General features: G+C 38.1%; 1 protein-coding gene across 1 annotated transcript; it reads right to left on the bottom strand.

Moving 5' to 3' along the window:
- Positions 1 to 91: 91 nt before the first annotated feature.
- On the bottom strand, positions 92 to 9,801 carry LOC136854148 (methyltransferase-like protein 27). Its single transcript, XM_067130383.1, has 7 exons — positions 8,608 to 9,801; positions 6,466 to 6,597; positions 5,409 to 5,560; positions 3,748 to 3,863; positions 2,221 to 2,313; positions 1,789 to 1,898; positions 92 to 1,124 (listed from the first exon to the last, which is right to left on the bottom strand). The coding sequence occupies exons 1-7, from the start codon at positions 8,638 to 8,640 to the stop codon at positions 1,053 to 1,055; spliced, it is 708 nt and encodes a 235-aa protein (XP_066986484.1). The 5' UTR covers positions 8,641 to 9,801; the 3' UTR covers positions 92 to 1,052.
- Between the last annotated feature and the right edge of the window lie 3,778 nt (positions 9,802 to 13,579).

The raw sequence follows: 13,579 nt of genomic DNA on the forward strand, positions 1-13,579 counted from the left end.
TTATTCGTTTCTTATAAATTTGATGAAAATGCGCTTTCAATGTTTGCTGTAACATTTGATACTTCAGTACGAAGAGGAGACAAAAAATCAATTCAGGTTAAGCTATGCTAGCGTTTCTTTTTTCATTCAAGAACTATTTTGAAATCACTTCTGCTTTTTACAAACCTGTAAAATCACTGCTGGATATAAGGACAAATAATAGATCTGATGAAACGTTCATTAAAACTGACAGACTGCTTCGCCATGACGGAGCACACAACAGAAGTCTCCAAATTATTTTTTCTTCTACCCCTGGCAAATTCGGGTCCTTTTGTAAGTTGTCATTGGTCAAATGCTGAAAACCTCTTTGAGGATAATGAGTCACAACATTCTTGTGATTATATGTAACACATATAATAATGTGCAATATATGCTTCTGTTTAGTCTGCAGCATTCAAGAAAATTCTTCAGCTGACAATACATTGTTTCATATACAGGGTATGGTGGCATTCAACTGCCTTACGTCAGATGGTGACTATAATCAACGCTTTCAAATTTTAATCAGCCTCGTATAATGGGCTACAAAATGTAACAACAATCGTCACTTGAAACAAAAGGATCTAAATCTTGGTTTAAAAGAGAGTAGTGAAAGGACAAAATAAATGTCACAAGAGATTACCAAGACTATTTGTTATTCAGAGCCCATCTTCTGAATGTAGAAAATGAGGAAGATAATGAGTTTTAATATCTCAGTGTTAGTTTGATGGTAATTAATTGCTAATTCATTGCCGTTAAGTATCAAGAAATTCACTGCTATTTTATTGTCAGTTTATTTTACAAGATGATCCCAAGGAACAGCCAAACATCAATACTTGCCATCAAGATTGTGCAGAGGTACAAAGTGAAAAACAAACAATCAAGTAAAGTTTTTTCTACAATGGAGCAAGTTACAATGAACAGAAATTATGCTCAGTCATTGTTTTAGAGGTCACTTACAACAATCAAACCTCATTCCCAAGTGCAGTACTAAATTAATTATGGTGCCCATACATGAATGTGTTTAGAAGACAAACTTACAAAACCCTATAGGTGAAGACGATTCCATCCTTGCCAGTAAAATAGTTCGGCTTTGTTTTCACTTCCACCTGGAAAGAACATGAAAATGTTAGATTTTTCACATGAAAGTATCGTAAAAATAGAGTACCTGACGAATATCAGAGACATAAAGAACACAGAACAGAAAGCTAATCTGCTCTAAACGACGCAACGCATCGCCGTAAACAGATCAAGTATGAAGTTTGATATTGAATAATGGTTATTTGGTTGTGCACCTTTTCCACCATCTACGTTAGATTCACCGACAGTTGTTAAGTAAAATACTAAAACGTGATAGGAACACCGATATGTTTCCTCTATCCCGAAAAAACCCTGATACACTATTTTAAAATGGGCAAAATGGTTTCATAAACTCAAAGGGTCAAATCTTCATTGATATCCATCACAATTATTTCATCGTTTATTCGTTCTAGATTAAGCTGGCCTTATGTCAGCACTGGCTCTTAGTCTGGAGGGATCATCCAACGATTGCTTTCACGAAGTTTCTTTAAAAACAGTTCTTTCACTGCCGGGGCACCTTGTTTCACTGTCTTCTAACCTGGTTATATCAGGCTAAATCCTGTAGTGGACGAGGAATACTACTTGTGATAAAAATATTTTCGCAGTGTAGTTAAAGTCTCAAATCGAAAATGCACGAAGCAAATGAAAGCCAAAAAGCAGATAGCTATCCGAAGTAAGAAATAATTCCCTTACCTTAGTCCAGTTGCCTTTCTCCTGTAAAGAGTGAAAGTATTCATGAAGTCCCTTATAATCCTCCACCTCGTGCACGAACGCCTCTCTCATGACTATGACGATTAGTCCTCCTGTGAAATTGAATGAATAAAGAGAAACTTGCAAGTCAAGGGTTGCCTAATCACACTGAACAGTCAGCTGATTCCCGTATCTCCGTCATCCTGCTGTTAGTCAAAACAGCAAAACTTTTTATGAATTCAGCACGAAAATTAAATTCCCGTCTAAACGGACATTTTGTTCTAAGTATGCCAAGATAAGTGTTCTACAGCAATAGCAATATTTTCTTATTCGTTATACGAGAAATTTACAGTCAAGAATACTTCTTAGAAAAAAGTAAACAGACAGCAATTAAAGCATCTTTATGAGAAGACACTTAAATCAACAATGACTCACCTGGTTTAGTGACCCTTATCATGTCCTCAACACCCTTGAGGGGTATGTGCCCCTCCAGCATACCTCCGGCACAGACGAGAACATCGTATGCGTCTTGGAAAGAAAGCGCATGTTAGGTGGTCTAATCGTATTTATTCATACATTCAAAACTCGTTTGGTGTAGCGTAGCTCAAAGAACAAGTATTGTATTCTTTCCTGTGTGGGTCATTAAATATTAAATTTTCTTCACGTACGGCAAATTTTCAAAATGGGTAAGAAGAAAATATCTTTAGCAATTGACAATACGAAAAAATGTAAGGGTTAAATGATAAAGAAATGAACTGTCCGTGTATGTGATCTCAAAAAGAGGAAAAACAAAGGAAAACTACTATCGTCAATTTATTCATTCTACATTAAATCAGACATTCAAAGCTAAGAAAATTATTATATAAAAAAATCTAAAGCCCCGGATATAGATATGTACGGCATAAATTTCTGAAAAATTTTTAATTCAGTGAAAAAGTGCAGGAATTTTTTACTTCTCAAATATTGGCAAAAACAGTAGTCCTATATTTTGAGAATAAATCTCCTCATTAAGAGGATTTAGTTGACACCAGCCACACCAATCACACAGGGGGATTTGCTGGCCACCATTCACCCAAATAAACTGGTGCATCAATGGTATTCAGTAAACACTGAGGGATGGGAAGGTGGAAGTGGAGGGGGGATGGAGGAGGGAAGGGGAGGGAAGGGGAGGACACATCTAAATTAACACTTGATCGTGTGCTCTGGAAAGGGGAGGGAGAGGGGGAGGGGAGGGGAATGGAAGGGGAAAGGAGGAGGACACAGCTAAATTAACATTTGATCACAAGCTCCATAAGGGGGAGTGGGAGGGGATGGAAGAGGGAAGGGGGGAGGGGAGGACACAGCTAAATTAACGCTTGATCGTGTGCTCCGGAAGGGGGAGGGGAAGTGGGAGGGGAGGGGATGGTAGAGGGAAGGGAGGGGAGGATGAGGAAAGAGGGAGGGGAGAGACAGCTATATTAACACTTGATCATGTGCTTCGGGAGGGGGAGGGGGATGGAAGAGGGAAGGGGAGGGGATGGAAGAGGAAAGGGGAGGACACAACTAAATTAACACTTGCTTGTATGCTACGGAATGGGGAGGGGGAGAGGAGAGAAGGGGAAGGGGGATGGAAGAAGGAAGGGGAGGGGGACACAGATAGAATAACATTTGACCATGTGCTTTGGGAGGAGGAGGGGAGGAAGTCAATTAACTGTTACAAATCAAAGTGGACAAGGTTTACGGGGTGAAAAGTTTTTGACTTGCATTTTTTAGACTTAATTCCTGATTTCAGAGAAAACTTTACGGGAGTTTTTTTTTTTTACTGTGCATGTGTGAATCGTAGAGAGAGAGAGAGAGAGACTCTGAATTCAATTATAATACTGTTGAAGAGTACAAATAGTTTCGATGCTATTCCCTCTCCATTCTACAAGCAGTCAGCAAGACCTCGGTCATTTCGATACACCGGCGACACTCAATACTTACCACTTGGAACAGATTTTGCCCCATTGCCTAAATACTCCAAGTATTTCTTCGAGTAAACTCCAGTCGTTTCTAGGCGCTTCATCATTCCCTCACTGGGTTCAAGTGCGTCGATTAATCTGTAAGGGCACAGGTAAATATTTTTATAGAGACCATAATGACTTCTGTTATTTCATTACCAAAAAATTCTTGTATCTCCGCTATGTGGCAAATGAATAGTTTCCCAAGCATGGATAGCTATACAAACTGATATTAGCGCTTATTTACATTCATATGAAGACGCAGTCTGAATTGCTGCCATCTGTGTACTTTTCCAGGATAGATAGACAGATAAAATATCAATCAAGGCCGAAATCCGAGCGCTGGGACCTATGAGGTCATTCAGCGCTGAAAGAAAAACTGAGAGTAACAGGAGGAAAACCTCGCAGTTGCACTATGAAACAACTGTTAGAAGAAGTTGGAAGTAAGATGGAAGAATGAACATGAATGGAGGTACAGTAAAATGAATGAAAGAGATTGCTGCTACGGACTACCAGGATGACGACACGTATGGATCCCAACCTAATAATCCTTAAACTGTCCTAACCTATCAGGCACCAGTATATCTGTTCATCTCTAACTGAGGGTATATTTTAAACTTTTATTTAAAAGTTGTTTATGTAGATGAGATAAAAATACAACAGAGAAAAAGTGTAAGAAATTGTGGGTTCTTTGTAAAATGATACGGAAGAGATATGTTCAGGCTTACCTCACTGAGGTCCTCATACGTTTTCATAAATTAAAATTATAAGATGACCTGACGACCTACAATTTGATGGAAGACTGTCCAAACCTACCAAAACATCTAAATAACAATCAAGTACATAATTCACTGCCTCGGTCACCAGAGGCTTTCTGGAATTATAAGGAAATGTGCCCTACTGTTCTTTTCATCATCCAGTCCAGGGATCAAATGCCAGTTGCCTGGCTGTGTGCTAAGAATGCTACCATTGCTTCTCAATCCGAGATACTCTACAAGTTGTGAAGCAGTACAGGCTAAGCTTTGCAAGCAATTAATCTTTAGAAATGTATAATTATTCTCTTCCTTCCTCTGTGTTTCCCCAGTTATTCCACTTGCCACCTTTCAAGAGGTTGGTTTGATATCGCCTGAAATGAAAAGTTCATTGACACCGTTTATTGCTGCAAGTAAACTAACAGATAGTTCACTTGTGCAGGTTCATGGAATTCTGGCTTGCTTCAGAAGAATGTACAACAACAACAACAACAACAACAATAATAATAATAATAATAATAATAATAATAATAATAATTATAATAATAATAATAAAGGTGAATTTACCTTAGGAGACTTTTTAAACAACAGAATAATGGTACTGTAATATGGGAAAAGTTACGTGTAATCACTCAAAAATCAAGTCCATTATGGAAAAAATACCAAATAGAGGCTGTTAAACATTATAAGAACAAAGCGACAGTGTTAGAATACCGTAAAAATGTACATAGAGTAATAAATCACATTGTATATAACAGCAGTGGTGGATGAGAATTTGCAAAGCCACAAACAAACGAGCGTTGGCAACGAAATAAGAAACAAGGAAGCACACAAGTAATCATACTGAGCTGTATGCGTACAGCATTAGCTGCAAATGGTAAACTGGACTTACTTGAAGCCTTTGGAACTGAGTACGAGCCCCACACTTCCCGTGCCCGCGGCCGCATCCAACACTTTCAGGCTAGGACGCTGGTCTTCTGGCACCCGAGATAGCACCTCGTCGGCAGCTAGCTGGCAGCCTGAGTAACCCCCTGAACGCACAGTCTGTGTTGAACGGAAGACCAAAAGATATCAGTTCTGTCTTGAATTTAGCGTGATTTATTAGTGCCTGACGAGAATGCTCTGGGTGGTGCTGGCGTTTTCCAGACCTTGGTAGTAGCAGTAACAGAAGGAAGGAATATAGAATTTAGGCCAAAGGCCAAGCGCTGGAACCTGTGAGGTCATTCAGTGCTGAAAGGGGAATTTCGAGTAAAAAGGTTTTAAAGGTGTAACAGGAGGAAAACCTCGCAGTTGCGCTATCAAATAATTGTTAGCAGAGGGTGGAAAGTAAGATGGAAGAAAGAGAGCATGAATGGCGGTACAGTAATAGGAATGAAAGTGGTTGCAGCCAGGGACCGAAGGGACGCTGTAAAGGACCATAAGTAACGCCTACTGCGCATCGCGCGCGGTCCATGAACAGCTATGCCCCTTCACAAGGCTAGTAGTAACGTAGGCTCTGGTTGATTCTGCCGTGTATATTTTATTAATAAACCAGTTTAAAAAGGTAGAATTCTGTTAATTGGTATGGCGGGAAGGGTCCTTGCCTCTCAAGAAAACTAGTGAAGATCTACAAATATGACTCCCTCATTAATAATGTTTTGCAAAAATTTTACTCTCGTTAAATTTTTCCTGAGAGAGAGAGAGAGAGAGAGAGAGAGAGAGAGAGAGAGAGAGAGAGAGAGAGAGAGAGAGATTTATGTGCGACTTATTTTTTCCCTATAATGCCATTCAACTGTGAGGAAGTTGTCCACATCAACAAAGTTAGTTACCCTGCTAACGGTCAAAGTTAAAATGGAGAATAATGAAAAATGGAATATATAATAAATAACAGAAAATAATAAAAACATTATACAGGAATATCAATGATCATTTATTAAATAAATTAACTAATCACTTAATGAAATACTCACCTCCACATATGTTGGCGCCCACTCAGTGTAAGTCTTGATCACCAGCTCATTGCTTGATCCCGGGGGGAAATAATGGAAATTTGCCAGGTACTTTTCGCGCTCATCTGGGCTCATGTGTGCAGTCTTTTCCATCTGAAAGATATACAGTATATATATATATATATATATATATATATATATATATATATATATATATATATATATATATATATATATATATATATATAAATAAATTGTCGAGTTTATCTTCGTATTAACCGGATCACGGAATCGCGGTGTTCGACACAAACAACACTTGCCAGTGGACGGACTATGCTTTAAGGCCAAGTACAGAGCAAAGTCTTTTCGCGTGATAGAAAATGGTTAAAATAAAATTTTCGACTCTAGAGGGCGGTTGACTAAGTTTGCAGGACCATCTGTTATCGCAATTGTTATGATCAAACTCGTATATTTCTCGCAATTTTAAAAGAATCCGTTGAATAGTGGTTTAATAAAAATTTCTTTAGCAATATCTTCTATTTTTCTTGGTGTAGGGAGAGAGTGCCATGACAGTTTCTGTGTCTCCATCGCTGAAAAATGCAAAAAATTGAGCTATTTTATAACCATATCAAATCAGATCTCTATACTGCATTCTCAGTTTTTTTTTTTTTCTCTATCTTTACACTTTAGAGGATATCTGGTATTCAAGGATGCCAGATATCTGTGGTATTTAGCTGCAATGCAAATGGTGGATAAAAAAGGAAGCCACTTCATTTTTTTCCCTAAAGCACTAAAACAAAACAAAGTAAAAGAGAAAAGCAAGATGATCTTGGATTGTAAGTCCCATCAACACGATATGGGCGGCCTAAGAGTTATGGCGTTCGAACTCTTTACAAGCGTACCCTAAGCCTAAAGGTTGGTACTGTTTACATTCAGTAACGAGAGATAGATAAATAAATGTTCATTTCTGGATTATAATGAATATGCAAATGTTTAAATGCCTTTTATAAAGCAGAAACACTAAATGATAACAGACAGCGGCATTTGAAAGATTAATTCATTAGAAAGAGAGAGAGAGAGAGAGAGAGAGAGAGAGAGAGAGAGAGAGAGAGAGATTTTCTCCACTGTAATACAAAATCACTGCCATGAGAGAAATAGAGAGAATGTTCTATCAGGTGAGAATCTAATGCTTTTATTTTACATTTCAGGTAAAAATGCGTTAAAAGGAAACCCAATATTACGTGCAGAAAACGAGGTCGAAAACACTTCAAGAAATCCAATCAGGATATTCTGCAAGATTTCTGATTGATAAGAGGGACAAAGTAATGATTTTTTATTGCAAAACCAAGGAATAATGTATAACATGGCGATAATATTGGCACTCTATACTGAAAACCCCCTACAAATGGATATCCTCACATTTTTTTTTATTTTTTTGTGATGTAGCACGTTTTCTTTTTTCACAATGCCAGTGTTAGGTAATCTAATGGCATAACTCTGACACACCAAAGAAAATGTTGAAAAGTATCAAAATGATGTGAACACTTTAGTAATGTGAATGCTTTTACACCTTCTAAACTTATAGACTTCGATGACCTGTAAATTATCTATATAAGTATTCCATATACATACTTGCATACATACAAAGAGTGATAGGAGGATATGAAGAATAAAAACAAGTGTTCATTTCGTGAGTCACCTAAATTACAGCACAACGAGGCACCTGACCTTGTCCTCATTGGAAGTTACGGATAAAAAAATAAATAAAAAAAAATTACCGCCACCCCTGAACGGCAACGGGAAAATGACTAAATTAGGGGAAAGCAAAAGACTTCATACTCAAATCAAAAAAAAAAAAAAAAAAAAAAAAAAAAATGGACCTAACTCTGACTAGCTTAAACATTAAGTCACTGAAAGTCATGAACGCAACTATGAAACAGTAGCCATATAAGAATGTTGATAGACAACCTCAAGCTTCAGTTAAGACTTAGCGAAAGGCACAAGTGCTTTCGAGACATATTATAGACAATAAATGCCAGTAATGCTTTTGCTATTTATCAGAGATCATATTACTATCAAGTTATCAAACATAAAAATAAATCCGTAAATAATTTAAATTTAAGTGAGAACCCTGAACATATTCAAAACGTAACTTAGTCATACCAGTTTTGAAACTCGTTCCGTTTCTGACTCCATCTTTCACTTCTCCCCTTTGGTGTAGACGATCCGGCAGCCACCAAGTGAAATGATTAAACGATAGGCCGAGCAAGCACAGATAGGATGGGCTCACGCGAGACCACTGGCTGACACCGTTATGTACCAGCCAGTCCAGTGAAACTTGTCTACTACCTACTATCCATATCAGGGACGGTGAGTCATCGTTTTTCTCAAGTATCTTTCAAACTAATTATTCGATCGAAATGGTACTTTGAAACCGTGTACGACCACGTTACAAATTATTGCATCAGTTGCCTTGATGTTTCAGACATACGGCATTTGGCAGTATTCAGCAAGTGGTATCTGGCAACTGTTTGCCCTGTTGAAATTATGCAGCTGATTGCCTGATCTTATCATCTCAGTTGCTTGGCTGAGGCAATGAGGGTTTTCCCTCGGAGGTATATTCCCGAGATGTACGCTATAGTTTATTATTCACACCACCCACACATCTGATATCTAACCCCGCCTCCTTCGACGCTCTTGATTGGCCATTGATCAGCCAGTCACAGGGCTGGAAACTGGTCAGTCTGTTCCAGCCGTCAACGAGTAAGCACTAACGCTGCGACCTCTCCTCACGAAATATGTCTTTTTCAGAAGTTATAACTTTCATTATACCTCAGTTTTACCCGAAGAAAAGTAGTGCTTCTCAGTGTCATCACTAAACATCGTCAAGCCAATGATTTAAGCATTATATTATGTACTTCAGTAAACTTAATGCTAAAATATGTATAGTGAAAATGTGAAATAAACATGAGGGTACTGTCTGCGTGCATCCCCGCTCACTTTAATATTTTTAATCTTTTGCTTGTCATTTTTATATTGATAGCCCTACCTATAATTTTGTGGTAGTATTGTCACCCATGACATTTATGCTACGATATTGTATGAAACACAAGACGATCAATGATACATGCACTGCGATGCCATGTAAGGAATGAAAGAATATATTTTATATTAAAAATTTCATGTTTATTTCACTATACATATTTTAGCATTAAGTTTACTGAAGTACATAATTATTTAAGTTTACTGAAGTACATAATTATATATATCATTATAATCCTTAAATCAATGGCTTGACGATGTTTAGTGATGAAATTGAGAAACACTACTTTTCTTTGGGTAAAACTGAGGTGTAATGAAAGTTATAACTTTTGAAAGACATATTTCATGAGGAGAGGTCGCAGCGTAGATGCTGTCTCGGTGACCAATCAGGAGCGTCGTGGGAGAAGGGGTTAGATATCAAATGCCCGGGTACTGTGCATTGGTAATTGTTATTAGCACCAGCCATGAAAGGTTATGTTGGGTGTGGGAAAAGTAATGAGATTATTTTCAAGAAAATTCTATGGCTAGGTTTTAAGATATGGCGTCCCGCTTTTTTCACAGATATAGAGGTGCAATACTCGGTTACATATTGAGAAAATGCGCCCCCGGAGCTAGCACAAGGCTGGCCTAATCTTAAACCAACGAATGAAGCACTTGCTAATGGATATCATGCTGGCAATTAATATCCTGGTAGCTTAACTAAACATGACATTTAAAGGAAATTAGAACTATCATTCTTTTATTTCTTATTCTTTTTAAGAACTGTGATATTACACTTTTTCTTGTGACTCGACCTACACCATTATTTTAAGTCTGAAGAGGGTTCTCTTTTAGCACACAAAATTTGTGGGCCTAAATGTTTTGCGCATACAGCGTTAAAAGACAAAAATATTTATTACATTTTGTTTATCATATTCAAAATTTAGAAAGATGCTGTATATCAGCCTATAAATGTTTGGCTAGGCCTATTGATCCTTGTCTGACTTGTGTATATCTGGGTATACTACTACAAGCATTATTTTTGTTAATAAGGATTAGTGTGCTATTAGATTTTTATAATCAATAATGTATTCTTTTACAGATGTTACGCAAATATATGATTGACCATTACAGTGCTAACTGGCGTTATAATGCCCACTTGGCCTAATTCTGAGCCTGTATGCTTGAGGACTAAATTATTCGTGCCTTGAGAGAAAAATGTCTATACTCTTCATGGTCAGGCAAAACAGGAAAACAAAAACAATGTATTTCCATAAATAATTTGCATCCAGAATAATTAGCCTATTACAGTAGATGATAGTGGTAGTGAATAAGAAGAGTTTATACGTAACATAATATTCGATGTCAATTCGACGTTTTTTTCATGATATTAAAAAAGAAAATTGGCATATGAAAGATTTATAAGTTATCGTGCATCAACACCAGTCTCCTCAAAACTCGGAGTTCCAACCGAACCGCACACTTCAATGCATTTCACCACCCTTCGGTAAAGCGAAATGTATTTAATTTAAGGAAGTTATAAATTATATGATTTTTTTATATTTATATCTTATTTACTAAATTAAAATGACGTTTTGTTTTTAACAGAATGATCTTTAAACAGATGATAATATGATAACTTCATATATGCCAAACTCCACTCACGTATTATTTGCATAAAACAGCCCTTTATACAGACGATAACGGATCTGTTGGAGAGAAGGATAAGCATTTTGTGTGTATGCAGGAGACTAGATGGAGGGGACATAAAGCGAGAGAGCTGGGATGTGGATATAAATTGCTATATAGTGGAACAAATAAGGAAGGTAGAAATGGAGTGGGAATAATTCTATAAAAAATGCTTAAAGATAGCATAATAAGCGTGTGCCTAGATGGAAAAATAGTCAACATCGTGAGTGCTTATGCCCCTCAAGCAGGATGTGATGAAGTTGAGAAAGTGGCATTTTGTGAGGAAATGGACCGACAGTTGAGTGAAATACCAGCAGAAGAGAGATTAATTATTGGTGGTGACATGAATGGATATGTAGGAAGGACCAGAGAGGGTATTGAGAGCGTGCATAGTGGCTGGGGAGTTGGAGAGAGAAATGACGAGGGAGAGAGAGTTGTGGGTTGTGCAGTGTCATTTGATTTGGCTATTGTCAAAACCTGGTTTGAAAAAAGCAAATCAATACACCACATACAAGAGTGGAGGAAGAGAAAGTCAAATTGACTTCCTCATGTGCAGGGGATCACATCTGAGAGGTGAGAAATTGTAAAATTTTAAATGAAGAGTGTGTGGCAGCACATTACAAGGTGGTGGTAATGGACTTAAAAATAAGGAACACAGTAAAAGGGTAGGCCTGCACGTGTCCCATCAACAGTCAAGTGGTGGAAGCTGACACAGGAGGAAGCGAGGCAGGACTTTAAGGAGAGAGTATTGAGGGAAGTTAGATTGCTAGAGGGAGCGCAAGAATGGTGGAATCACAACAGCATGGTGATAAAGAGAGTGGGTGGAGAGGTGTTGGTAATGACATCTGGAAAGAAACCTCCTGACTATAAGGAAACCTGGTGGTGGAATGATGAAGTGAAAGAGGTGGTGAAAGCCAAAGAAGATGCAAAAAAGATCTGGGAAAAGTATGGACAGGAAGAGGATAAGGAGAGGTACCCAAGACATAAGAAACAAGTAGGCTAAAGAAGGCAGTTGCACAGGAAAAGGCAAGAACATCAGATGATTTGTACGAAGAGCTGGAAACACCCGAGGGGGAGAGAAAAATTCACAGAACTGCAAAGTCGAGGGACAAGAACACCAGACTACTCCCATATAAAACAGGTTAAGGATGGGAATGGGGTGGTTTTATGAAACAAGGATAAGATAAAGAAGAGGTGGAAAGAAGATTATGAACACCTGTTAACTGAAGAAAGTCTTAGAAAATTCTTGGAAGATGGATTCCAGAACCCTGGTATGACACATACTATTAGCAAGAAGGAAATAAAGGTGGCACTGAAGAAGATGAGAAATGGTAAAGCAATAGGACCAGATGGAATTCCTGCAGAGGTGTGGAAGAGCCTGGGAGAAGAAGGAATATACATGCTGTGGGACTCAGCAAAGAAAATATACAGTCAGGAAAAGAGATCAAAAGAATGGAGAGGAAGCTTTATTGCGCCTATCTATAAAGAGAAGGGTGACATCCAGGATTGTGCAAACTACGGAGGAGTAAAGCTAATGTCTCACACCAGGAAAATCTGGGAAAGAATCCTGGATCAAAGAATTAGAGAAGAAACATGTGTATGTGAAGAACAGTTTGGTTTCATGCCAGGAAGAGGAACGAAGGATCCAGTGTTTGCCCTCTATTACGATCTCGCCTCTCGAGATCGACAGGTTCTAAACGAAACAAGCTATGGGGCTGTAATGACTGACGAGAGGTGACAAATAAAGGAGGGAGGAGCAGAACAAACACAAAAAGTTACCTTAATATTAATTTATTTACAAAAATTACAAGCGAGTCAGGTCCAGGAGAGAAATAAACTTAAAATGACCAAATCAATAAACACGTGAGACAACAACAAAATTCATAATTAAACAACTCAAAAGAATCATAATAATACACAGGTGGCAACAGTTCAAAAGAATCATAATAATCCACAGGCAGCATAATATCATCAATAACATTAGCAACGATAAATAAAATAAATAAAATAAATAAAAAAACAAGCAGCATAAAGGAATAAATCAAGAGCCGTAAAACCAACACTGCAGGACAACTAAACAGAGCTGATACAGCAACCATCACGTCCTCAGACACAGTTCCACAAGACTGGACTCCCACGACAGAGTCGATATGACAACCATCGCATCCAAAAGAATGCTCTCCGCTGCTCTGCTGCCGTGACCCACTGCTGTCCTGGACCTGACTGGCGAAGTCTGACACCATCCACCACACGTCAACTCGCCAACAAGAAAAACAAGAAAACAAAAGGAGGCAACAATCCACCAAGGGAACAATCGGCAAACGATTGTTCCTAACACCTCCCCACCTAACAGAAAAAAAAAATTTACCATAATTTCTTTTTTACAAACAAAATACTCTCCCCCGATGCTGCCACACCCCCACCA

Source organism: Macrobrachium rosenbergii, chromosome 28 (genome assembly GCF_040412425.1).
Source record: "Macrobrachium rosenbergii isolate ZJJX-2024 chromosome 28, ASM4041242v1, whole genome shotgun sequence".
Lineage (NCBI taxonomy): Eukaryota > Metazoa > Arthropoda > Malacostraca > Decapoda > Palaemonidae > Macrobrachium > Macrobrachium rosenbergii.